The sequence below is a fragment of the Lichenostomus cassidix genome, chromosome 3, assembly GCF_008360975.1.
Source record: "Lichenostomus cassidix isolate B80296 chromosome 3, HeHo_3.0, whole genome shotgun sequence".
NCBI classification, from domain to species: domain Eukaryota; kingdom Metazoa; phylum Chordata; class Aves; order Passeriformes; family Meliphagidae; genus Lichenostomus; species Lichenostomus cassidix.
Window position 1 is genome coordinate 3,376,329 of NC_139483.1, and position 27,377 is coordinate 3,403,705.

The 27,377-nt window shown below is 39.8% G+C and overlaps 1 protein-coding gene across 6 annotated transcripts in view; it reads left to right on the forward strand.

Annotated features, from left to right (window-relative positions):
* The window catches only part of MACROD2 (mono-ADP ribosylhydrolase 2), an 824,802-nt gene that overhangs the window by 576,014 nt on the left and 221,411 nt on the right, over positions 1 to 27,377 (forward strand). For all 6 annotated transcript variants that reach the window (XM_085054069.1, XM_085054070.1, XM_085054073.1 and 3 more), the window contains exon 8: positions 3,961 to 4,034. In XM_085054069.1, coding sequence (XP_084910195.1) covers positions 3,961 to 4,034 — 74 coding nt within the window. The remainder of the gene's footprint in view (positions 1 to 3,960; positions 4,035 to 27,377) is intronic.

Genomic DNA, 27,377 nt, shown 5'->3' on the forward strand with positions numbered 1-27,377 from the left:
TGATTGTAAGTTAGACATTTTTAATAAGATTCACCATTGGATTGAGCACAGTAGAAGAAGCAGATAAAGTTACCAACATCTCCACATAGTTTGGGAGTCCTTGAAATAGACTTCTGTTAATTTTGTGTCACAAAATCCTTGCTGAACTGTCATTTGAAGAGCATTGTGCAAGGCCAGGAGTTGGATTCTATGATCCTTGTGGGTACACTCCATCTCAGAATAGTCTGTGATTCTCTGAACTACTGGAGTACACTTTTCTGATACTCCACGGATAAATTAAGCAAAGAGTAACAGGCATTCACCATTGAGGAAATGATTTTCCACTGAATCCCCCAGGCACAAAAGACTGAGCATTTACACAAAGGTGTCAGACAACAAGGAATTCATTGCATATTTTCTGTACATTGATGAAACAGGGGGACTTATGTTCTTACCAGTCGCACTGCAGGGAATAAATACAAAATATAATGGGAATGTCAGTGTGTATCTCTAGTTACTATCTTAGTTTTCCTCCATACTCTTCTGCTCTAAAACAGCACATTTATTTCACATCAGATATATCCAAATAATTCTGCCATATCTTATCATGCCTTTGCAGGAAAATTATGGCCATGATGACTGCAAGGACTTGCACAGCCTAGAGCTTGCTTTGCCAGCTATTTCACAGGTCAGGGCTACAATTTCCAGGAGTAAAGCCCTGGACAGGGTGGCAGAAGCTCCTAAGTTGGAGGACCTCTCAAAGCTTTGCTAGGCTGTCACTGTGGGTAGTATCTGTGCAAGGACATAGCAAAAGCAGTAGAATTCAGAGGAATTCAGTAGAATTCAGAAAATACTTTCTGTGATGGCAGCAGGGTGCACAGCCTCATTCCTGCTGACTGAGCAGCCTTGCACCCACTGTGCCACCAGCTGTGGTGATGATGAAATCTGTGCTGTGAAGGGGTGTGAAGGGGTGGGGTGATGATGAAAGCTGTTCTCCTGACCTCAGAGGGGCACCAGAGGAGTGGCTGCTCACATCCAGGATTTTGCTGTATTGGAGGAGTTGGGATCCTGGTAATGGATAGTGAGATGTGACCAGTTGGTGCTGCAAAATGCTGATGGTGGCAGTGAAATTCTCACTTGCTGGAGCAGCTCTTGAGGAACGAGGCACAGCCTGTGCTGGTTTTGTGGTGTAGTTGGGTATGTTGCCAAGGTGTTCACTGTGGCAGGGGAGGATGTAGGAAGCTTGGTCCAAAGTTAGGAACCTGTGCCAGTGGGTGGAAACACTTCACCGCACATCTGTCCATGACATCCGACCTGCCAACCCTCCCTTTTTCTCCAGGCTATTATTTCTCATCAGATAAACCCAGTGAAGTCCTGGGTTTCACACACACCTCACGGCCACCGTGTGCTTTTCTGTGCCCTTGTCCTTTTCAGTATGCTGGAGGAGCACTCACTGCAGTAACATGGGCCAGTGTCACTCATTACTTTACCTGTTTTATCTCTTGTGAAATTGAGCCTTTAGCCAGAATTGCCTGAGCTGCTGCTCCAGCAGTCAGTTAACTGCGAGGCTCCTCGAGCTCATTTCTCTCAAGTAATTTGATTCCCACGTGCTTCCTGAGATTGCTTTCTGGCTGAAAGGGGGGGATGTGCAGATGGGAGCAGACCTGAAATGTTACGGCAGGCAAATATAGGTTAGAGATAAAAACAATGCAAAAGCATGTTTTAAAAGATCCCATCTCACTTTATCTCCCTTTACCCCAGTCCTATAAAGCAAAATGTTTTTCTGCCTGAGACTCAGAGACACAGGGGCTTTTGTGCTGGTGCAGGGTATGCAACAGCAGGCTAATTCCATCCTGCTTCTGCATAAAGTCAGTAAGATAAGCCTTTTCTTAAAATTACCAGAAATGTGTGTAAAATGCCAATTAGATGATTGTTTTGGGGGGTAGCTGATCATAAAAGGCTCTGATGGATTTTAGCATATTTTCTGAAATCATACCCAGAACTCAAGGTTGTTTATTTAGGTTGCTGAGCTGTTTCCTTTACATTGTGGTGACTTAGGAGTAATTCTAGATAAGGTTCTATTTAAGACTAGGACGGGAGCAGTTTCTAAGTAGTGCACAATTTATGAAGAGATTCTATACAATCTTCAGTGCTTTATCACTGTTTTGGCCAAATACATTGCTTCAGGGGAGTGAAAAACAAGCCTGAAAAGTTAATCTTGCTGGAGGGAGAATTGTTCTGAAAATAAACCATTCAGTGCATAAACAATAGTGTATCAGTTGTCTGAAATGCACATTTGTCCCTCTGCATGGTGTTCATTGTATGTCCAGGCAGAGCTACCACACTCAGGGTACGGAATTTCTATAAGAAAAAGTCCCAGTTTGTTAGCTAGGATATTACTAATTTGAGCAGACAGTCTGCTTGGAGTTCTGTTATTTTATATTATGAAAATGAGGCTGTTGGAAGTCCTTGCTGTGGGTTTTGTTGGTGGTCATTAGTTTGTGTCACGAGGCAGATGCCTTGATGATATCAGCAGCATTATTAAATGCCATAAGAATATTTTCCCAGCAGCAATGGAAGTATCCACAGTAACATTTGTAAAGTCTAAGCTAATTTTTCGTCTTGAACTTGGTATGTATATGTTTAAAAATGTAAAAAGATGCTTAATTGAGAAATGCATTCAAAGGAAGCACATGCTGAATGTTGGTATTGTCCAAAACTGACTATTTTACTTGCTCTTCTTGCTGAGTGGTTTTCATCTATCACTTCAAAACAGTACACATGCTGCTGGAGCAGATCTTTGCAGAGCTGAGTTACAGAGAGTGATGTCTTAGGAATGTGATTCAGTGGAGGGATTTTGTTTTGGTTTGGGTTTTTTTTTCTAATCTTGCATTGCACAAGTGCTGAAAAAGGGTTAAAGAAGATATAAGTCAAAAAGCTGAACATTTGTCGTTTTTTGCAGTATCTGTGTTTCAGTTTATGATGCGAGGGTGATTGATGTATGATGTAAGAAAGGCTGTATCTACACAGCTGTATGCCAAATTTCACTGCTCTTTCTTTCTAACCCCACTGTTTGCTTGTCCACTGTGCCTGCAGCTCCACCTCTTCAAAGCCTGTTCTATTCATCTAACCTACTGAGAGCGATTCATACAGCTTATGGGGGTTTATTTTTAAACCCGCACAGACATTATTTGCTGCCCTCAAGTTAAGAATTTAAAGGAAAATTAAATTAAGGCTGCCTAAGTAATGAAAGCATCCTTGGATTTGATAGGTAGAAACCATCAAAGCAAAAAGCCTGTATCCCTGGAAAGATTTTTGATATTGTTTAGTGCTAGGGGGAGTTACTATTGCTAATATATCATGCAACATAAGGCCTTAAATTCATAGGCTTATGCTTCATGAATTCTTTAGTTTCCAAAGTTGTTGGTTATGATTTAGGTCATAAATTGAGAGATTTCTCACTCAAATGTTTCTCTTTATCAGGCCTATGGCATTGGGGTCATAGTGTGGTATAGTTTTGCTGACAGATGGATTAAAGAAAGAAAAAAAAGCCTTAAGAAAGCCCTTATGCCTTCAGAGATGTCTGAATTTTTCTTGCTGCTGTGAAGTGTAAGCCTCATATTTGTTACTGTGATATATGTGTTGAATGGTTGCCTGCCTGGTATGACACATGTATAGCTCTCTCTTGTTTCTTCTTCTCTTGAGCAGTAGGCCTTTCTTAACTAGAGTCAAGTAAAGAAAAAAAAATTTTAAAAAAATCCAATAAAGCATTGTTGGGCCTATTTTCAATTTATTTAGCTGGGGAAAAATGTAACTGACGTTACCTAAAACCTTTATACAGATCTGTGAAGATGAGAGTTGGCCAACCGTAATTCCAAAATATTTTAGAGAATAGGAAGAAAAAAAAGCCCGGATTTTTGCTTTCTTATATATAAAGGAAATATATGTCTTTTATTTATCTCTCATATCTTCTCTTCTTAGGTTTTCCAAATGAGCCTGCTGCTGTCATCGCCCTCAACACTATTAAGGAATGGTTAAGCAAGAATCACAATGAGGTATGGAATAAAATAATTTTATTTTTCAAATTTCTGTCCAAGGTTACGGTCTTTGACTCCAAAATGCTGAAAAGAGTAAACATAGGCTTGAGCCTTGAAGTCTTTTATTATTTAGTCTTAAGACCAGTGAAGTCAGGTCAGGACAATATAGCCAGGGGAAGATTGTTATATCTAAAAGCTACACTAGACTTCAAGAGAAATACCTTTGTTTGAAACCATACTGTGCATTTCCTGTGCATTGTAATCTTTCCTGGCAAAGCAGAAGACTATTCTCTTCCTAAGCTGTTTCTGAGTGTCAGAGTTTTCAGATAATAATGAGGAGATTCTTGGAAAGGAAATGTGTATACCAGTTGTCAATGGAAACAGCCACCAAAGGTCAGTGGTGTTCCAGAGGTCACTTTACAGTAAAGAGCTGCAGGATCCTATTTTTTATTTTCATTACATTTTGGTTTGCTTACTGTTAAGTGTTCATTTTCCCAGAAACGCTTAATAAATATGTCAATTTTTAATAGTACTGGTCATCTTCCAGTGGCAACAAAATAGTAATTATTTGTACAAGACAAAAAATGCTTTTAACAGAATGATCTGCATCTCTCCCCTTTCTACTGTGTTCCTAGTGTTGGATTGGAGAAGTGCAGCAAAGAAGGGACAAAACAAATAAAATAATCATGTCTTAAACTGACAGTTTGCCTGTTTCCTTCTGATGACAGCCAGCAGATTTCAGACATTTAGAGTTGTTTGCTATTTTGTCTGAATACACAGAACAAAGCATCCGGTGGAGAAGCACTGCATATAGAGACATAATTAGCAGCATTTTTCCTATAGCAGTATATTCAGGGAGCTTGTTTTTTCTCAAGAAACTGATATAGGAGGGTATGAATTTAGTGGGTTTATGAGGTTTGGTTTGGGTTTTTTTGCCAACTTTGAATTGAAAGGAAGTAATATGTAGAGATTTGAGTGGTACATGGAGGGTTTTCAAACCCAGAAGGGCACTAAGGAGCTCATGCATGTTTGGACACTGGTTCTTTGTCCAAACTGCTTGCTTGCTGTGGCTTTTCCTGCTGTCACAGTTTCTTCCCTCAGCTAGAAATCTGAGCAGGGAAGCAGGAGTTTTGGATTGACAGGCTTCATCGACACTATTAGTGCCTAAATCTCTTCAGCTTAGCCCTAAACTTATATTTTTGGCGTCTTGTCTGTTTGTTTGTAATTTTAACCTTGACCTTTGAGGCTAAAACCAATATGTTTGTGCTGCTTACCATCTTATAATTTCTCCTCGTTACATTTTTACAACATAATTAAAGAAAAAATAGGCTAGAAGGTTTGGTTTTGTTTTTTTGCTCCAGAATTAAGCTTTTCTTCCTCAAAAGCTGCATTGTATATACATCTCCTGCCTTGCTCCTTGCAAACTCCAATTTAACCAGAATAACTTTGAAATAAGTAGCTGTAGTTTATAATGTTTGGGCAGGGAAAGGAGCCCAGGCTGTTCTGACTACAAAGCAATTGTTTAAAGTTATCCTACTGAGCTCACACCACAGCTGTTTTTTTCAATTTGGACTATTACAGCTCATAGTTCTTGTTTTAAATGTTGTTTTCCTTGACATCCTGAATCCCAGCCTCACCAAGCTGTGTTCTCATGCTGTTAGATGCACTTGAAGACATGAGGGTGATGCAATTATTGTGTGTTACTGATTATGGTGATGCAGAGCTGCTCCCCAAGAGTTTTGGCTGATTTTTGAAGGAAGTGGAGTATTAGGTTTCTGTCAAGATACATTTTGAGGGTTTGGTTATCCACAGCTTTGTACTTTCTCACATGAAGCTTACCCTCTTCCTAAGGTTTTTCCACAATCCTCTGGCTTGAGTTTTAGACTATGGGATGTTTTACATGTCATAAGTAGGACAGCAGCAAGATGAAGATACTTATTTTTATGGAAGACAGCAGTAATTTATACAGTAAAAGGGATCTTTGGAAGCATACCATGACTGGGTTGCTGTTATTTAATGCATATAGCAAGGTGAGCAGAGTTATCTGGTTGAAAAGAACTGCAGTAGCTCTGTGCCAGGTGTCAATCTGATCCATTTAATATTGTTATGGAATGGCAGAATGGTTTGCATTGCAAGGGACCTTGAAGTACCTCCAGTTCCAACCCCTGCTATGGGCAGGGATGCTACCCACTAGCCCAGGCTGCTCAGGGCCCCATCCTTTCTGGCCTTGAACACTTGCAGGGGTGTGTGCACTTACTGCCTTGTATTCAATTTTGTTCTTTGAATTGTAATATTATACATAATCCAAGCTTTCCCCCAAAGCAGCTCATCATACAGCAATGGAATGAAAAGGACTTTCTGTGCTTTCATATAGTCTCCTCTTATTGCACACAACCATGTGATATAGTCCTTTCTACAAAGTTCTGTCTTAAAGACAGAGCAATTCCCACTACCCCCAGTGGATATTTAAATTCACATTTTCTAGTCTGGAAGAAGAACGTCTATCGATTTGGCACGAGGGCAGCTTTTCAGAGTGCTGTCCACATCTCATTCCTGTTCTCACTAACCAAACCTGCTCCCCTGGTACTTCTTGCACTGTCAGGATGAGTTGGTGTGCTCTGCTGACAGCCTCTCCTGAACAACAGAGGCCTCCTACACTTGGGTCTGCTGGAGTTAAATTCATCAAAGTCAGCTTCTTTCCCTCAACCTTTGTTCTGCAATCTGCCTTGCCTGTGAGAAGGTTCTGCTCCTTTAGTCCCAAAGGTGTCTGGCAGCCAGTTATGCCCTTGGACCTAGCCACTCACTAAGGTCTCAAACTCTCTGATTGCAGAATGTGAATTGACTGAGTGAATTCAAGAAGTTTTAGTGCCAGATAGATAGCCTGCCCACTAGGGAATCTGCCTCCTTAGCAATATACCTGGCAAAAGCAGGTAGGTGAATAAGATGGAAAGCTGACAAATTTCCAAGTCTTTTGCTATGCTCTACAGCAGCCATGTCTCCTCTGCCTTCCAGCATCCCAGGAATCTGTGACAAATTTGGGAAAGATAAGGCAATATTGTTGTTTGCTCCTCTCTACCTTCCTGTAGTACTTCTTTCCTTTGATGCTATAATGAAGATTTTATCCACATTGATATTAATTCAAAATATAAATAAATCAGTTTCTGTATTCCTTAGTTAGCCCAGAGGCCTGAAAATGTAACTTGAGTGACTCCTGCAAGCTGTGTTAGAGTCCTGCGGATTTCTCTGTCTTAGTATTTAAAAGACAAGTGATTTGCATTTAATAAAAGGTTTTCTTACCCAAGCCCATGGTTGTGCTTGACCCCTCAGGTGTTTGTTTAAAAAGTTATTAGCATGCTTAACTCTGATGTCACTCACATGAATGTCTCATTACCATGCAAATGGAGTTAGCTCCTTTCTGCTGTTAATTGTTACAAAGCAACAGAGTGATATTTCTATTGTAATTTACTGGACATACAGCCACCACAGTGCAGCAGCCTAAAACTCAACTGCATGAAGCTGTCTGGGGAAAACAACCCTATTGTTCATAGTGGTTTGAGCTCACTTGTGTGTAACAGCAGCACTGCTCAGCTCTTGAAATGCAGCCTTAGTCAAACTAATCTCTGGCCATGCTTTACACCCAGCTCTGCTGACTTGCAGCCAGAGGGCAAATCTAGTTTAGAAGCTGGTAAATGGTGTTATGCTGTAAGTGTAGAAATCCCTTGGAGCAAACTCCCCGGTATGGCCTCAGTCAGCAGGAGTGGTTAATTTACTGCAGACCACCTAGGCTATCTCCTCAGCAAACGGTGTTTTCACATTTCACAAAGCACTCTAGAGGTTTAATAGAATTCTTCAGAGCACAAAATAGAATTGGAGCCTACCCTTTAGGAAATTACACCCTGGGATTTGTTTAAAAATGCACATTAATTTCTTTGAAAGGGTCAGAATATTTATTTCTGGGATAATTTGGCAAGGTTTGAGGTGTTACCACCTGATTTTCTGTAATGATATCTCAAAAATATTGTAACAGCTTTAAATGCTGGACCCACTACATTACAGGGGGCTGTGGGGAGAGGTTTATCTTTGGGTTTTTTGAGGCAGATATCTAGGAATGTTTGCAGTGATAGAAATTATCTGCTTTTACTTTGCTATGTTTTTAAAAGGGTGAAAAATAAAGACATCTCAGTGTATGTCTTACCATACAATCTACTGACATGAAAAGCCTCAGGACTTTTTCACTCTCAAGAAAAGACTTTAATTTAACAGCACATTTAGTTCAAAGTATTGTTCTTTCTGTTGCACAATATCTCACAGCATTTATTATGCACCTTGGTAGAACAACAACCAGGGAAGTGTGATAGCAATGTATGTGCCACTGAAATAACTGATGCCAATTAAAAGCACATAAATGAGAAATAAATCAACACATTCTTGATTCCTTTTCATTAGACTCATTGCTGAAGAGAGACTTCTCATTTTGCCTGAAGTACATGAGATTTAGGTCCCTGTGTTTTAGCAAGTAGTGATGTATCATCCCACAGCCAAAAAAATGTGAACATTTCCAGCAAAGCAGGATGAGCTAAATCCCCATCCAGTTGAAATGAGTGGAACTCTGTTTCTATAGGGGTAGGGAGGTGGTCAGTTTGGAGAGAGATGTTGTGATGGCCAGCTGCTGCCTGGGAGGGCAGAGCCAAGGGAGCTGCCACTGCAGCAGATCATTTCTCTATTCATTTTATTTTGTTTGTAATTTCTCTTCCCTCCCCCCATCTTGGTGGTCTCAGCAATCTAATTCTGTCTCTTCATTCTTCAGAGAAAATTAAACAAAGTGGCATCTTGAGAGGAGGCCTTGTCTTTATCTCTCCAGAAGGATGCAGGTGGAGACAGTGTGTCTTGGAAAACGTTGCCTGATGCAGTTCCATTTAACGTAACCTCAGTTAGGTTCCCCTAGGGCAGAGCAACTAACTTTCAACATGTACTCCAGAAAGGAGTGGAGTAGCTAGCTGGCAATATTTAATTAATATTAGAGTTAGAAAGTTAGAAAAGCCCCAAACACACACATATACATATATATATAGATATATATATATATATAAAAATGCAAATTACTCCCCTTAAGACAGTATGACTTTTAGTTTTGATTTGTTAGTTTTCATGTTTACAGTTTTACAGTTGTCAACAAAACCGTGTCAGATTTTGGCAAAAATATACATATTTATGCCCAAGGTGATATCTTTTATGACAAGTTTGGGCCTGCAGAGACATGTATTTATTTTAAAGAATATTTATTGCTCAGAAATAAAGCTCTGAAAAATACAGGTTTCTATTGAAGCCCCTGACAGGTCCTCAAGGACAGTAAGGGTGCTGATAAAAATTCCTCTGGCTATTTTGGTCGCTCTGATATGCCAGTATCACTTGATTAACATAATCTCCTCCCCTCCCCCAGCACCGTTCTCTTGGGTAGGTTAAAAAATGATCTCCCTTCTATTTCTACATTCTAATTAGGTGGTAATCATATGCTGCTCTGATTGAAATGAAAATCAGCCATCATGCCACTGTCATCTTGCTGAAGTCGAGGAAAGAAATGCTTTTCCGCTGGTACAAAATTGAAATGATTCACTTGCTCCGTGTGGCTGCTCTCCCACCGGGCTCAGAGAGATTCAGTGCTGTCCCCAAAGCCCAAATCTAACTATCATCCCAACAGACAAGTCATTTTCTGAAATGATAAGGCAGCTGCCAAGGCACCAAGGCTTTCCTTACACGTTCTTCCGGCTGCTGTTTAGTTAGAAGGCTGATAAAGCCAAGCGGACAAAGCCTGTCTTTGTTACACATAATACTGCATTTATTAACTTCAAAAGGTTTTGGTGGCTTTTGCTGCAGCTATTGAGAAACAGGCAGGAAGGATTGCTCTTGGACAGAGCTGTAAGAGCTCATGGTGGCTGGGAATGTCCCAGAACGATGTCCTGTGGGGTGGTTTCTGACATACTCATTTGGGACCAAAATGAAACTGGTAGGAAGGCATTGGATACATGGCTTTTCCCTCTAAAATTTGTGGAGGAGCAAGGAAATCCAGGAGTAGTGTAGATCCTTTTGCTGAACACATCTTTGTAAAGGTTTAGCTAACCCTCATTTATTGCATCAAAAGCACTTTAAATAACTCCACCACAGCTAATAAGTGTCACTAATGCAAGGCAGAGCTCTGCATGGGTTCTTATGTGTTTACAGCAGTTAACTATCTAATAATTGAAATTTGTCAAAGAATTTATTCTTTTTATCCTTAAATTGGTTAGCAGTTATGATAGCAGGAGCCTGGATAGCTTGAAAATTCTAGAGGCGTGTAGCTAAATTAGCAAAATTGTCTCTACTTCAGGGCTGAGATTTTGTCTCGTTTCTTTGATTTATTTTTTTCCTTGTGATTTCTGGATGTTTGGAGGGGCCTTACTACTGTAGCAAGCTGTGTGAAAAAATGCTTAAAAATAAATAGAAACGGTGGCTTTATTTTCTTTCTTGTTACTTCCTCCGTGACAAAAAAAGATCAGGATAAGATCCTTTTATTTCTGTCCTGGCTTGCAGCCAGAAATCTGATAATTTTAACTGGATCCTCAAATCAACACAATGCAGAAGAGGTGCAGCCTTCGTTTTGGAAAGATTCAGTTATTGTTGCTGCCCTACTGGAGCCTTTAAATTGGCTCGTGTTCCTCATTCTGAGTGTATGTAGGAATAAATAAATGAGGAATAACAATCCATACAGCTCGAGTGAGTATAATGGATAAAACACTTCATGAGTAACAGTGAAATTGCTGTTACAATCTTTGCTTTGCTTCTGAGCTCTTCAAATTAGTAAATCTGTTGCGATTTATGTTTTGCTCTGCTTTGGTGTCTTGACTGAACTTAGCAGTGGATTACAGCTGGGGTAAGAGGAAGGAGACAGCAGAGAAGGTTTTCCTTGTGCTCCATGGAGGTTTGCAAGGAGGCTCCTATCATGGAGACAGCTCTTTGCTGGGGTGGCTTTGGCTGGCAGTGACCAGCAGATCCAAAGCAGGTGGGACAGACCAGGAGCAGCTGCCAGCCAGGCTGCCTGCCCAGCCCCAGCCCCAGGGAGAGAGATGCCACTCTGCTGGCACAGGCAGCAGCCCTTCTGCACAAGCCCAGAGCATGGCTTGGTTTTGCTGGCACTTCCCTGGCATCCTGTGGAGTGTGCAATACCTTCTCTGGGTGTTCTGGTTCCAATAAACCCACATGGCTGTTTGCTTCTGGAAAGCTGCTGCTTTGGTTTGGTTTAAATTCGGTTCTCTTGTCTACAGCTTTTCCCAAAGCAGGATGTCCAGTGTGGAATGTGAGGGTGAAATAATACTAAAATACAAAAAAAATACATTAGGTGAGTCACATACTGGAGCAAACACTGGATAATCCTACAAAGAACTAAACTGGTGTGAAAGAGCTACCTGTAAGCAGAATATTTGGTTACATTTTATTCTTTTTTCCCATCTAAGATCTGGCCAGCTCCTTCCATTATTTCCAACCATATTAGCCATCAACAGTAGGTCACAATCAAATGAATACAGAAGGAAATGCACATGGATCCTTATAGCCAGAGTGCATTCCCTGTGAGGAACAGAATGAGCTTATTGCTGCTAGACTTCAGCATCTTGACATACAGTTTGAGATATATGATTCTGACATTTAGTAGTTTTGGATTATATTGGCCACACACTTCATAGGTCCTGTATCCTGCTGTATTCCTGTGAAGGTGAAAAATGGGTCTGTCCATTACATATGAAATGCCAGAACAGATGAGAAGAGCATTGTGGATGTGGGGAGCATTGACAATGAGCACCTGTGGAAACACGGGAATGACTGGCAGGCTTCCAAGATAAAATACCTGAAAATTATTACAAAGAAACTTGCTTAAATTCAAATGTGAACACAGCTTAACGGTGCATATCACCTTCCTACTTAGACTTCAGGATGGATTATATGATTCTTTCATTTATTTGGGATTAATGAAAAATGGAATTTTTCATTATGAAATTCGTCGCTTCCATAGGAATTGTAAAAAATGCTTCCTGGGAAGAGTTTTTGAACAAATGCCACACAGAGATTTACTCAGGTTTCTCCTTGTTTCTAACCTGATCCCTCATGAGATAAAAAAATGAAGGTTAACTTTTACCAGCATAGACTGTTTACAGCTACTAAGTCTAAACAGAGTTAATTGATTGAAGCCTTATTTTCTTTTTACCTACATAAAAAAAAGGATGAATATACTTTGGGGCTAGTAAAAAAAGTGGAAAATAACCAGTGGTTAGATGATAAATACTGGCTGAGGGTGAAAGTGAAATTAAGTTGCTCTAAAAGCAATATAATTTTACAGTTGAAATTGAAGTTTCTATGGCACAGAGCACAGCTTTGACTTGCAGCTATCCCTTGTAAATAACAAGATCAGTGCTGCTATGTCTCTCTTCTTTTCTGTCCATCTTCATCCTGATTCAGGAGCACGTTTTCATTCAGGAGTAAATTTACATTTACCAGAAGTGAATTTGGGATGCTTTTCTGAACCAGGAATATTGAACTTACCTGAGCTAGAATATTTGTCTCATCTTTGCTATCAGAACTAAGGTGGTGCCTGGTAGGACACTTCCCTGCTCTTTAGTACTTCAGGCTAAAAAGAAATACTCAGAACCAGCTGCTGTATCTTCATCTGCATAATCAATGTGCAATAAATTCAGGGGGAAGAGATGTTTTTCTGATTTCTCCTCCTTGCAAGAAACTAGGGTCTTTCAGGAACCCATGTCTAAATTTCCTAGATCTGATGATGTGCGAGGAAGAGACTTTTCAGGTTCTGCATTCTTTTTTGGTTTCTTCCATCCAGCTTTTCGACACACTTAAAAGACACTGTGCATTTAAACCTCGATTCAGCTACAAATTTTCAGGCTGGGGGAAGGGTTTTATATGTGATTTTCAGCCTCTTCTGCTGAAAATTTCACCTTTCATTTAAAGCCCCTTTGGGTTTTCTGATCTAAAAGGTTAGAAAGCCTTAGTCTTCTATTTGCATATTGATAGCCTTATAATTTAGTTGAGATGGCGATGGATTGTTTTATAGATAAAATGCAGTCTATATGATTAATTTTATCTATTCTTTTTGCTTTCACTTTTTTTGGAAAAAGTGCATGTCAAATGTCTCCTCTTTGTGTGGAAACAAGCCTTTGAATTTGCACCGTGGCTTATTGTTCTGGAGTGCTCAAAACTACTACAAAACAAACTTATCCCACAGCACTTTGACTCCCCTGAATTTGATCCTGATGCCTGTTGGATGATAACCTCTTCCCTGTGGGCATTTAAAGAAACATCTCCCTTTGGGGCTGCATGTAATAATATACGATCTGTATGGTGATAACCCCCTGATGGGAAGTGTTTCGGAAGGGATAATGAAAATGAAGTGCTTTAGTCCTGCTGACTGTGTTCCCTGGTAAAATCTCTCCCTACAGACATCATATAAAGTTCATTAATATTTACAAAGCAAATATGTTTCCCTTCAGACAGCTGAGGCGCCACTACCCTTGATTTTTCTTGGATTCTATGGACTTTGATACAGCCTTATATAGCCTATGTGCAATATCTCATTAATATGCATATTTAGATCTGTAGAATATCCTAGACATTTTTCATCCAGTGTGATTTTTATGGGGCATATCATATGACAGTAAAATCTCATTATAACTACAGGTTGCTTATGTGTGCATGCTGGTCAGATGAGGTCTGAGTCTTCATGGGACTTTGGGAAATGCCTGGCCTGCTGTTGCTACTGAAACACTTATTAGCAAGGTGGAGTTGTGTATGTAAGAAATTGCTGTACTGCAAATAATCAAAGATACTTGCAATTCAAAGCCCTGAGTGTAAATCCAAAGAGTAAGCTCCTATAGACTAACACTAGTCCTCAAAGCCCTCCTACATTTTACCTGAGATGGAATTTTTGCAATGAAGGAATTTTTTGCATCACAGTTGCTAACGTGGATGGGCAGGAATAAGTATTGCTAATCACAGAATCAGAGAATGCTCTGAGCTGGAAGGGACCCACAGGGACTGTCGAATCCAGCTGGGGTGGCACTGTTAGTGTTTGTTACAGCAGACAGAGGAAAAGCCTGAATTAGCCCCCATGCTGAAAGCACAAGCATTTGCAGAAAATACAGTGGTTTATTTATTAGCACTTGTGGTAGTATGAGCGTGGTGCTTCAGTTTCTGCAATGCTCCCTTCGAGACAGAGATGTCTTTGAGGGACAGTCCCATGACATGCAATTTATAGCCATGGCACTGCAAAAATAAATCTGGCTTGTATGATGCTTCCGAGTAGCAGAAGCTGAGAAGGAAATAAGCAACTGTAAAATTTTTCCAAGACTATTAAGAGAATAAAGAATTCTTTATAGGCATATAATACCACCTATAAATACTACTTCAATGTGAGATTGCCCAGTGAACTGGGATTTCCACCTAAATGATGGGTAACTTGTCTTACTGGTGATTTATGGTCACCTTCTCTATTGTGTATGTGGGGAAAAGAGATCCTGCTGCTGTCCAGTGAGCTGAGATCTGGTCAAAGAGGGGGCAGATGTCTAGCTGTGGATAGCCATGGAGACCCTGGATGGTTTTTCCCTCTGACCAGGACTGGGAATAAGTAGGAGCAAGGAAGGCTGGCACTGCCTCTTACCCAGAGTGTTGCCAGAACATTAGAAATGAAGTGCTGAGAAGCTGTTTGATCCAGATTTTTTGTTCCCAGATAACTTAGTTAAAAGGGAGAACTGCAACAGACCTTGTAGGTAAGTGCACTGTTGGCCAGTGGGTTTTATGAACCATGCTGCTAGAAAAAGTTGATTTTGGATGTCCAACATATCCAGTGCAGCCACATGGAGTGAAAAAGAGCTGCCAACACAGGGATCTGGCAGATTCCAGTATGCCTTGCTCTCCCCTCTTTTGTACTTTCTTTGCCTTTGCAGTTTCTTCCTTTCAGCCATCTGTGTTCTGCCCCCTGCATGAGTGGTGAACTTGTCTATTTATATTCTGCTCTGTTGCCTGGCCATCTAACTGAGTGCTTTGGATCAGGAGGTGGAAAACCAAGGCTGTACCTCCACTCTGGGTGTATCTCGTGTGCTGCAGCTGTTGTTTTTAGGTAGGGATTTCAAGTCCAGCTGCTCCTTATTGACCCTGTGGGGAAGTGGCAGGTTGAATCAATTATTTGACATGCACATTCTCTGTTGGCACAATTCTCCAGATCCTTATAATGGCTCAAATTATGATACTTGCTAGTAGAAAAAAGAAAGTTACAATTGGGTATAGCAATTAATATGCAATTAAGAAGGCATTCTTTTTTCCTTCCAAGTTTTTTTTTCCAGCTATTTTTAGATTTGAATTGACTGAATGGTTAAAAAATTCCTTTTGGAAAGGAGGATGGGAGTAGTATTTTTTTTCCTGCATTAGCTTTGATTTTTCTCCTGCAGGGACAGCAAGAAGCACAGACAGCTGTTATTTAAAACAAAATTGAACACGAAATTCTGTCAAACCATTTACTGTCTCTGAACTATAACGCAGCAGCTCTGTTTTAATGATCTATTGTTTTTTATTATGCACTGCATTGCTGTTCAAACTTAAATTTGTTTAGAAAAGTAATGGGATTTAAAGGTAAATGGAGTAAATGTCTGAGGCATTTTGGTAATTTCCTCAGTGCCCAAGGTAGTGATGTTGCCCAGCAGGATGCAAGGAGGGAGGGGCTGAAGTGTTGGGCTGTGCCTGGGTTGAGATGTCAGCATTATCCGAAATGGGTTGAGATGTCAGCATTATCCGAAATGACAACGTCTGACAGCGAGAGAACAGAGCAGTCACAGCCCCCTTTGGCCTGGGGCAGCCCTGCTGAGGCTCCAGCACGGGTGGCACTTTGTGCCAATGCCTGCAGCGCTTTCTGTGCTGTGACACATTGTCACTTTGGAGCTGCATGGAGACACTCAGGGCCACCCAGCAGCCCCACTTTCAGCCGCTGTGACCTCTCAGACATGTGTCACCTGCGCTGGGCTTGACCCTGTGATGTACCAGCAATAAAGGCTCTGTGTTTTATAATAGTCTCCAGAGCTGTCATGTTCCAGTTTCCAGCTAGATTAATTAGCACCCGTGTGAGTAATTCCATACACAGTCGTTTTGAGCTGCTAATTTTCTTCCAGATTATTTTCTTCTAAATGCTCCAGAAAGTGGTTTGGAAGACGTATTCAGTGGTTAATGAAAATATCTATGCATGTGAAGCCATCGGTGGTGTATATTTTATAAAGCTTTGTCAAATGAAAATATATGACAAGTATAAGGTTTTGCTGGTTGGGTGGCCTCTGTGGGCTTTTGCTAAAAGAGGTCAAATTGGTTCTGTGAACTTAAAACCACAACTGTACTAATTAATGTGATAGGAAAACGTTAGGAAGTGCAATATAATTATTCACAGAACTGGGTCATAATTTCTTTTTCAGTCAGTTTTTGAGCATGTTGCCACACTGCAGTGCTTTCCATTAATAATGAAGACATTTTGAGAAATAGTATTAGCAGCTGGTTGGCTGTAGTTAATTGATATATTGTATTCCAGCACATTCTGTCAGGGAGTACTGTGAATGGCTTAAAGGCTTCTAGGGAGAAATAAAACCAAGATAACCAAGGAGAAGTTGTTTAACCTAATATTTCTCAGACTCCTCATGCCCTGATTCAAGGAGGCAAATTACTAAAATATGTAGAGAATTTTGATTTAGAAAATAATGATACAATGAGTTTAATAAATGTTGTTTGTGGGAACAGCACATCAGCTCATGTAGGAGTAGAGTAATGCAGCGAGGCTCCGGAGAGTTTTAAAACCTGAGGGACTAAACAACATAAATCCACTTACTTATGGATTTAATCCAGGCATCTTTGTCAAAGACCAGAGTAATGAATTGACAAAGAGTTTAAGGAATGAACCCTTTATGTAACTGAGGCATGCTAATTATTGCCTTCACCCCTCCCAAAACTACCGGAGCTTCAGAAAAATGCCTCTTTGTTTTCAGAGTGAGAACTAGAGAAGAGAGGCAGAGTGAAGCCCTGGAGAGGAGTGAGCAAGTCCTTCACCTTCGGGTCACCAATTCCAATCCTGATGATTTTGTCCATGTTTGAGAGCTTCCCAGCCTTTGCACTGGTCTGGCCCCTGTCAAATGAAATGGAGAACTGGAATGAGATGGGCTTTGGTCCCAGTCACGACTGACATGACTCCAGTTGTGCTGATGGACATCACACATCTAAAGAGTCTTACCCTGCAGTCACAGCACCAAACTGGAGATTTTGCTTTTCTCTCCAGAGAGGCTGGGATTAAGCAAAAAACAGCAGCCTCTGGTGTGGATAGTTTGAAATGTTCAGGGATGTAAGGAGGAATTTCTTCTTGGATGTGCTTGTTGCAGGAAATGGAAAGTGAGTACTTCAAAAGAACGGAGCCATTTGATCACAGAACATTTTATTGTACAGTTAATTACGTCAAACAGGCTGAACTGAGATAGAGTTCCTAGTGACTTTTTTTTGCTGGGTGTATAATTAGATCTACAGAGCTGTTTCCTCAGCTGGTGTCAGGCTGCTTAGCTCTATTTAAGTCAATTTGCATCAGCTCAGAAGCTGGACCCTGGTATTTATGAAGCCATTGACTGTTTATTATACCAGAGGAACACACAGCCAAGTTCTGTACCCTAAGGAAATTTAGGCCAAGATGTATAAAGTCAGAGAAATGGTACCGTGTTCACTTTTAAGTAATGAGGGGCTAATCTCAACCGTCAGCACTTTTATTTGGCTCTTTTTGGAGCTTACAGCGATTGCATACAGAAGTAAAGAATTGCCACGGTGTTTTGGGTATGGATTTGAAATTTGGAGGCAAACTTGAGGTGGGAGATTTTAGTCTTTGTAGTCTGTGCAGGTATGGAAAAGTTTCGCAGTTGAAAAATATAGAAATTATTCATATTCAAGCTTCCAGATTCTGATTTTAAAAGATGATGCTAAAAATGCCAATTTTCCCATGCTATCTTCATTTTAAGTTTCAGGTCAGTGTTACCCTGATGTTTCCTACAGTGTTACCCTGATTCTGAAAACACAGGGATCCCCAAAAGAGTAGCAGTCTCTATATCAATTAAATTATTTTAATACAGTTAATTTTTCAAACTGTGCTCAAGCTGTTCATGGATATTTTTAGCTCTATAGGCCTTGAATACCCACTTTCTTGCACTCTGCTTTTATGTTCATCATTGCCAGAAACAGGGTTAACAGATGCATTAAAAATACTGTAGAAAATGCCAATGTCTAATCTAGTGATTAATAAAGTTACAGTCATTTACCTCAACAACTGCTTTGAAAAGATGTTTTGCCTCACAGTAATTATTTCTGTATTGTCCTTATTTGCATCACAGGCATTTCACATCACAGGCATTTTGCTGTTCTTCATCTTAACTTATTAAATCCTTCTTGCTCATGCATGAATCTGGACAGCTGGATGCCACTAATGGGGCAGCTAGTGCTACCCAGTGGTCTATAATCAAAATTCTGTTGCCACACATTAGCATCACACTGCATGCCTGAAATGACTAAGAAATTTGATTTGTGAAGCAACAGCTGATTAGGGATGATTAACAAAAAGGCTAGAGGGTCGTGGATATTGTGTAGCTCTGAGTCTTGTCCTTCCAGAATCCAGCGTAGAATGGCATATCTGCTATGGTAATGTGAACAAAAATGGATGAATCATTATCCAAATGTTTTTATCACTAATCATTTCTCAAATGCTGTTTAAAACCAAATATATTTAATAGCATTTAAATGAAAACAAAGATGGAAATTGTCATAAGACCATGACAAAGAAAATATGTCTATTTTAAACAAAATATACCTATTCATTTTTCTGCAGTGTCAGTGGAATACAAGATGACATGATAAATATATTAAAATATTGCTAAATCTACCTTAAATGCCTTGGTAGATACACGAGTCTTCCACACATTGAGGCTGATTTGAAGACTGTAAAAAGAAGCAGTTCATTTTGGGTGGAGAGTGAGATACCCTGGGAAACCCAAAATTGTACGAGGCACTCTCGAATGACCTCTGAAGAATACAGTCAGTGGTTTCAGTGTAACCTGTTTATACCTTCATGATAGCTCCATTTCTTCAGAGTGCTCCAGAAGCATCATCTGCACCTGTGTGCAGGACTGTTTCCAGTTTGCAGTTTTGAATGGCAGCGCTCTCCTTCATCAAAAAAAAAAAAAAGTAACAACAAAGCCCAAAAAAGCCCCACAACACAGAAACCCACAAAACATCAACCCCAAAAAAACACAACCAAACAGAAAACCCCAAGAGCCTCTGTGAATCCAGCAGTTCCTCTTGCATATCTTTCCTCATTCGTCAACCTGGGCGCCTCAGTGTATGTCTCTGTTAATCATGGAATGGTTTAGATCAAAGATCATCCAGTTCCAACTCCCCTGTCACACCTTCCACTGTCCCAGGTTGCTCAGAGCTCCATCCAACCTGGTCCTTGAACACTTCCAGAAATGGAGCATTCACAACTTCTCTGGGAAAGATCCAGTGTCTGTTCCTGTGTCTCACCACCCTCACAGGGAAGAATTTCCTCCTAATATCTAATCTAAACCTACTCTCTTTCAGTTTGAAGCCGTTCCCCCTTGTCCTGTCACCCCAGGCCCTTGTCAGTAGTCCCTCTCCATCTATCTTGTAGGCTCCCTTCAGGTGCTGGAAGGCCACAGTTAGGTCACCCCAAATCCTTCTCTTTTCCAGGCTGAAAAGTCTCACTTCTCTCAGCCTTTCCTCATAAGAGAGGTGCTCCAATGCTCTTCTAGTACTATAGATGTCCAAGAGAGTAAGCAAGTCTTTCTGATCTTATTGCACTTGCTAAAGTGTGATTGGGAATGGGAAGCACTGATCATCTTTGTACTGCCTGTGTTCAGCTGTTAGCAATGCTAGAAGAACCATTCAACTGGGAAATGCCCTTTGCTATGGGATTTTCACAGTATTCCCCTTATTTCAGATTCTTGGCCATCCAAGCATTTTGCTTTTATTGGATGTCAGCAGCAGTTTAGCAAGTGGACAATATGGCATTTCCATTTTTCAGTAATGCTTAATCCACATATGATCTGTGTTTGCCAGGAATTATTTTAGGGATTTTTGTTTGTTTCTTTGCTTTTTGTTTTGTTTTGTTGGGTTTTTGTTGTTTGGTTTTTTGTTTGTTTGTTTGTTTTTACAACAAAGAAAAGGATTTTATATAGTTGTCTAGGTTCCCATTTGAAAAAGATTGGAAAACAAAACAAGAAAAATTATTTTGTAATACTTACAAAAATATTACACAAGAAAAGGTATAGATTACCCACTTCCTTCTGTCATACTTTCACTGGAAATTACTAAAACAAAAATATTATGTTTGTATTAAAAATTGGGAAGAAAGGGAGATGTTGGTTGCTGCACTCCTGGTTACAAACCACAAAGTGATGTGGGTTGCAGAGCTGTTGGTGAACTCCTGAGGTGCCTGTAGGCAGCAAACCTAATGCAGGTTATCACAGGGTACATAAATAGCCTTCTAATGTACAAACTGCTTCAGTTCATCACTGCAGTGGACATTATTAAGATAATTATTTGATCCTTTGTACTCGCCATGCTATTGTGCTGTTATATACATCAGTCCAATCTAATGATTATGTTTTGAGGGGCAATTTTCGTCTCTTCTCACAAAAATGGTTTATTGCAGAAGGCAACCTTATTAAAGACTTGTCACTTCAGCGATCTGGTGACAGTAAATGCTTGGCTGTTCATTTACTGGCAAGTCATGTTTCAGTTAAAAACAAAAGCAATGCAGAAAGTGGCATGTAAAAAAATGGGTGGTTTAGCTTCGTGCCTTGGCTGGTTCTATTTCTTGTCATTTTGCTTGAGTTCAAGTTGGGCTTGAAACAGGACATTTTGTTCAACGTGCAAAAGTTCAGGAGGTGCCTGAACATATATATAAAATGCAGTTCAAGGTTCAAGTGGAAATTTATTCCTGACCCAAGTCCTTTGTTTATGTCTTACGCTTTTGCTGATAGTATTTTTACCAGCTGATGGTCTGCAAGTACCAATTCTAGATGTATAGTTGAATGATTAGGGAAATGACAGTGGCAAACAGAAAATACTATAATTAATACTAAAATGGCATTATTTCTACGGGGGTTTTTTCCCTTTGAGTTTCTTTATCTGTGTTTTCTGAGTTCAGTGATATCCAGCTAGAGTACATAGATTAGCTATATTGCAGATCTACTTTCAGTGAGAGTAAGTCAGTAGAGAGGTCAAAGGCTTGTTCACAAAGGAACACTGATGTTCACACTGGTTGAATGCTTTTGGGGAGGAAGTCAGAGGCCTACAGTTTTGATGGATTTGGATGAACACACAGATACAGGTGGTTTTTGTTATGTTGAGCCTCTGGGTGATGTTTTTGAGATTTTTAGGTATAATTATTGCTAAAAATACCTACAAATTTTGCATCGTAAAGGGAAAAAATAAAAAATTGCAATTCACTATGTGCACCATTTGGCAAAAACCATAATATTTAAGAGAAGACAGCAGTAGACAATTAGATCAAAAGCTATTGTCTGGGATTTGGGATGTTAATAGCAATTTGTTTCTTTAGAATGAGAATGGAAGAACACAAGGTATTGTTTATAATTGCAGTTATAGGCACAATAAAAACAACAATAGGCAGCCAGTTTAAGGCAGCTCTGCCAACATGCTTCACATGACAGCTCGTTGTATTGGCCAGCAGTTGGGATTCCAGAAGCATTTTGCACTGGGGAGCAAATTCAGCAAAGGAAGGCTGATGTATTTGCACATGGCAAACCAGCAGTGACTGGCAGCTCTTGATAAAAATACATCACCCTCTGGTTCTGTTCTTCCTCATCAGCACAGGGCTGGGCTGGGGATGTGTGTGCTCTTTATCTCTTCCACAGGGGCTGTCTGTGCCATACAGCACTGCAAGACTGGGCACTCATTTCTTGTTCTGTGAAGCAGTGAAGAGATTCAATTCTTTCCAGTGCTTCAGAGTCTTCTGTACAAACACTTAAAAAGGAAGAAAACAAGTACATATTAAAGGGTTCAATGCCTTTTGTTCTGTGTTTTTCCATACCTCACTCTCTTCTCCTCTCCCTCCATGGAAGTAAAGAAACAAAGCAGTTTCTCATGACAGTTCTTATGGATATTCATTATATTATCTCCAGCTTCCAGGACTAGGCTATTATGAGGGAGGTATTAACAATTTTGGCTTTTTGAAAGTGCTACATTATTAATATGGTTGAGTACAGGGTCAGCAAGTGAGGGCAAATGCACATCAAGAGTGTTCTCGTGATTTCGGAATCAATATTTGATTTCATAAAGCCCTCCTTAATTACTTATGGGCAAATATATCTGGGGAGTGTGTATGAGCTTCTTGTTTAGCTCAGAACTTTGTTTTTTGGTCTAAGCAATGCAAAATCTTACCGGAATTAAAATTTATTCTGGGGAACAAATGGAATTGTTTAGTGCAAAGTTGTGAATTAGTGTATTGATTCTCTATAATTGTAATTATTTTTTGATGTGGGACAAGATACCTTCAACATTTGGCATCAGTAACATTTGCATTATAAAAGCTTTAACAAATGTCTTAGTTTAAATAACCTAAGTAAGTGCAATCTCCCTTTTGATGAAATCCTAAATGAGGACCTCCTGTACTGTCATTTTTAAGAAAAGATGCTACAACAAACTGATAATTATTTTTCAGGCAAATTTATAATTTAATTCTCATACAGATTCTTTTAGAAGTGACACAGAAAATATTTCCAGGAGATGCCAGCTTAAAATCAAACTTAGAAAACTGAGCCTTACCATGGAAAAAACATGATATTGGGTATGTGTCTTTGAGGATCATCAGAGATCTCTGAGAGATAATGACAGGGTGATTATTTAGATTTAGATGTACCCAATCTACTTCTTGTAATAGAAAAGTAGGATTAGCAAATAGTAGAAGAAATTTACTTTAAACTTCAACTGTGGAATAAAAATTATGAAAGAAACAGAATAGAAGTGCATGAGTATATGGAATATATGGTCAATAAAATATATGAAATAATAGTTTTGAAAAATATATGGAGACAAAACAAAAATTAAGACAGTTTCTCACCACTGAAACATGACTAGAGTATGAGTGCTCCTTCCCAGCTCCTGTCAGTGAAGCTTGGAAGCTTTATCACATATGAAGACCTGGCCCTACTCAGGGCAAGTAATTTGACATTTCACCTCTCAGATTATACAATTTGAGTGAAGAATCCAAGTGTTTTTCTTTTTATAATATCGTAAGATTTTTTTCCTTTTAATTCTAACAAGAGACATATTTAGGTGTTCAGGGCCATTCTTGAATAGGGTTTATGAATTTCATCAGATCAATTTTATCTTCCTTAATGAGTTTTCCTAATCAAAAAGTCAGAGTTCAAAAGCAACATAGGCTCTACTTTAAGCTAATGAAAAACTGAGGAAATTTTAAAATGTAAATTTCGAGAGCTTAGCACATTTTCTCTGCTTGTGGTGATGGTGGTGAGCATTAGGAACATGGTTTTGAGTGAGAGCCTCTCAAATCTGAATGCAACACTGACAAATTGGCCAACTTGTACTGTAGCTGTTTCTGCTTCCTAAAATATTCCTGTGTTTTAGGAAGTTCTCCATGCTTCCAGACAAGGCATGCAAGATCTTTTTCACTGTTACGCCAATGTTGAGGAAGATGTTGTTTACAAGAATTTTCTTCCTCTTGATACTTGGATCATTGCATCAATGTAACAAAAGGTCAAAAATGGACAATAAAGTGGAGTCACGAGTGAATTATTCTCTTTTAACTACGTCACACTATTTTTATAATTTCCCAAAGGGTTACTAAAATGTCCCTTCAGACCTAGAGGAAACTGCTGAAGTATTGGGATAGTTCTCTATCCTTTTTTTTCTGCATCATTTGAGGAAATCCAGCTTGCAACTTCATCTGCAAAACAAAGATGAAACTTGCAACTGGATTGTATAGAGTGAAGGATGTTGTCATTTCAGTTATTTGTTTAAAAATAGTTTCTTTTTCTGTGCTGAAAGTCTCAGTGGATCTGAGTGAGTCATACATGCTTTGATAACACTGGAAGTTGTCTGTTCTTAGGATATGTGTGTATAGGCATTATGCTGCAAAAACTGAGGGTGGTTTCACTAGCCATAGTTTAGTTGAAATCAGTAGCTGTTTCAGTGCTATTTTTTCCCACTAGTTCTTCCCCAAAACACTGACTAGATGGTCTTTTTATTACTCTTGGCCAGATGTAGCTCTCCTTTTTCCTGTAGCTAAAGACACTTTGTGCACAGGTAGAATGGAAAAGGGTGTGCTCTGTGTCTCAGGAGCATTCCCTGTTGCTGGGGAGGATTGTACTGTCTTGTGCAAGAAAATTGCCCTTTTTCCTAAAGACTGTGGCCACTGTAGAAGTTTTCCTGGATTGAGCTACATGAGATGGCCATGCAAGCAGTTGGAGGATAATGAAATAAAAGTGTTCCTGCAGAGTCTTCTTTCACCTCTGTTTAGAAGCAATGTGTTAGGTTGTCTCATCGTGGGATTATTTACTTTAAATTAGTGATTTCTTCCCTTGCCGGTTTTTATTTCAGACTTTTATCATCCCCATGATGAAAGTAACATGAGCTCTAGAGCAATTTCAGTCAGAGAGAAGTCTCTTGGGTAGAGGTTCAGATAGCATCCAGCGTCAACACTACTCTGAGTCTGCTTATATTGATTTTACTCTGTGTTCATTCCCTTATCAGTTTCAGATGCTTTTATAATACTGTCATCATCTTCCAGGATGCAAGGAGTAACATCTGTAAAAACACAGTGACTCAGTGACCCAATAAAACTGCCTAAAATTTGAATTTATTGCCAGATGTTTTGAAACTTTGCCATTAAGTCCCTAAGTTCAGAATATATGTGGGGCATAGAGGTAAGTAATTAGCATATGCTTATGTTGCTCAGATTTTTAAGTCTTATTCCAAGCATAATTCACATGCCTAGGAGCCAAAGCCTCGTTAGCTTCCAGTGAGAATTCTCAAAGGCTTTCCATGAGAGTTGGTGTCCTGGATGGCTAAGCAATCTCTGGAAATGTAACTGAAGCTCCTAGACAGTGAAGAACTTCTGACAGATTTTTTACTTCAGTTGGACTCAGATAGCCCCTCATGGAAATACAAACACTCCTGAGCTGCCAAGACTGTGCCTGAGAGTAATTGTTGCCATATGGTCACTGTCACTTCCAGTCTAAGGTTGCTTCCACCAATATCATCCTGTGATGGTGCTAGGATGTTGTTGGCTGGTTCGTGGGCTCCATGCCCAGGAGAAAAATCAACGTGCCCTGGAGCAAAATGACAGCACTGTGATTTTAGAAGGTCACTGATCATCCTTTTGGCACCTGGCATTTATATATTGAATGGGGAACCCTTCAAAATGACATTTCAGGTAATGAAAACTAAACCAGAGTGAGGCCTGGTACGTAGCCATTCAGAGCTGAACTGATGCCAGAGCACATCAGTGCTTTGCTGTGGGATCAGTGACATTTAAGACCTGATACTACAAAACCATCAAGAGTCAGAAATCCAGGCCTTTCCACTAAGGACAAGTCGGCAGTTGTCATTTCGTATTTTTCCAAATCCTTGAACTTATGTTGGGGTTTCATATGTGCTTTTATTGAAATGGTTTTCTATCCCAGAGCAGGTTTTGGGGTGTCAGGGACACCCTGCCCAGCTGGGGCAGTTTGGCTGTGGCTGTGGCTGATGTCCATCATTGACGGCTGAGTGTTGTGGGGCAGCACAGAGCTGCTATCATTGCCCAGCTTTTACCTGCTTCCATTAGCAGATAGGTCTGGACTAATGGATGTGACTGGATCATGGATGGTCTCAGAGGAATCTTGGTGTAAATCTGTTATGCCAGGCTCATGTGCACATTACCCACAGCCCATCTCCACTACTGGAACAATCAAGATTGTTTATATGAAGCAACACACTCAAATATATTCTGTTCTTTAAGGCTAAAGACCCTCTGAAGCAGCATATTGTATCTTCTTGTGCATAACAGTGAAATGGGACTGGAGATTTGGCTCAAACAAAACAAATTATGAGACTTACAGAGCAGGACAGCTCACTGAGCTATATCTGAAAACCTCCTTTTTGTTAAACAGTGTCTTCAGCAGAATACATGCTAAATATTTGACAGCTGATGCACCTTTTAACCAACTACAATGTAATGCCATCATGCTCTGTCCTTTCCATGTTTCTTGATTTATGATTTCCTGAATTGCAGAGGAATCAATCTATGGATGTAGTCTTTTTTTTTTAACCAAGTCTCACCAAATTCAGTTGAGCTGTGTGCAGAAGTGGAGATTCCCACATACATACATTCTCACAGTGAAGCACTTATTTAATTTGTCCTTTGTTTCCGAAGCTAGAATTTTAATCAATGTATTTATTATTAGGGAGGCTTGAGCTTAAGGAGAAATCCAATCAAATTATGTTCTTGTCATTGAGAAAGCATTTATCATGTGGTGCTGCAGCTATCCAGGATGCTGGAAGATGATGACTTTTGGCAGATGTACAAGAAGCACATTGAAAGATGAAAGAATTCATGGGATGCTCACAGTCCATTTAATACCTATGTGCCCATAAAGCAGTGGTACAAGGTAAATATTAAGCTGCAAATTGGCTATGTGAGAATCTTGGTGATCACCTAATTTAATCCTGATAAACTGTTTAGCTCTCTGTTGTAAGCAGATCTCTCTCCTAGACTCATCCAAGCCTCTCTTCTTCCTGAGTTTTAAGCAGAATGAAAATAAAAAGGTGTTTTTTCCTAAGTTGGGTTGCTCAGAGAGTTGACCCCTCAGGATTGCTAGGCACACAGCAGTGTGGGGGAATAAATCTCTTGCCTTTATGAATCCATGGAGCACTTACCTCTTCTTCTCAGCAGGATCAAGCCCTTCAGGCAGGCAAAAGCAGACGGCCTTTTACATCTGTTTAACTCTTTCATCTCTAATTTTGTACAGAACTCCATCACTCTGCAGTGCTCATTCAAGTTTAGATGAAGCCATCTGCTGAATGGGTTTCACTGGGGAGAGAAAAGTATGTGTGCATAGACGGATAAACATTTTATAAAGTTTCTACAGCTTTCCTCATATTTTATATTCGATGTGGATTGACTCTCTTTTGGGAGTTAGTATCAGAGGAAATTATGGAAATTCATGATTGAACTATCTTTGCCCCACTGGCTGCACTAAAGTAAAAAAAAAAACCATGCTT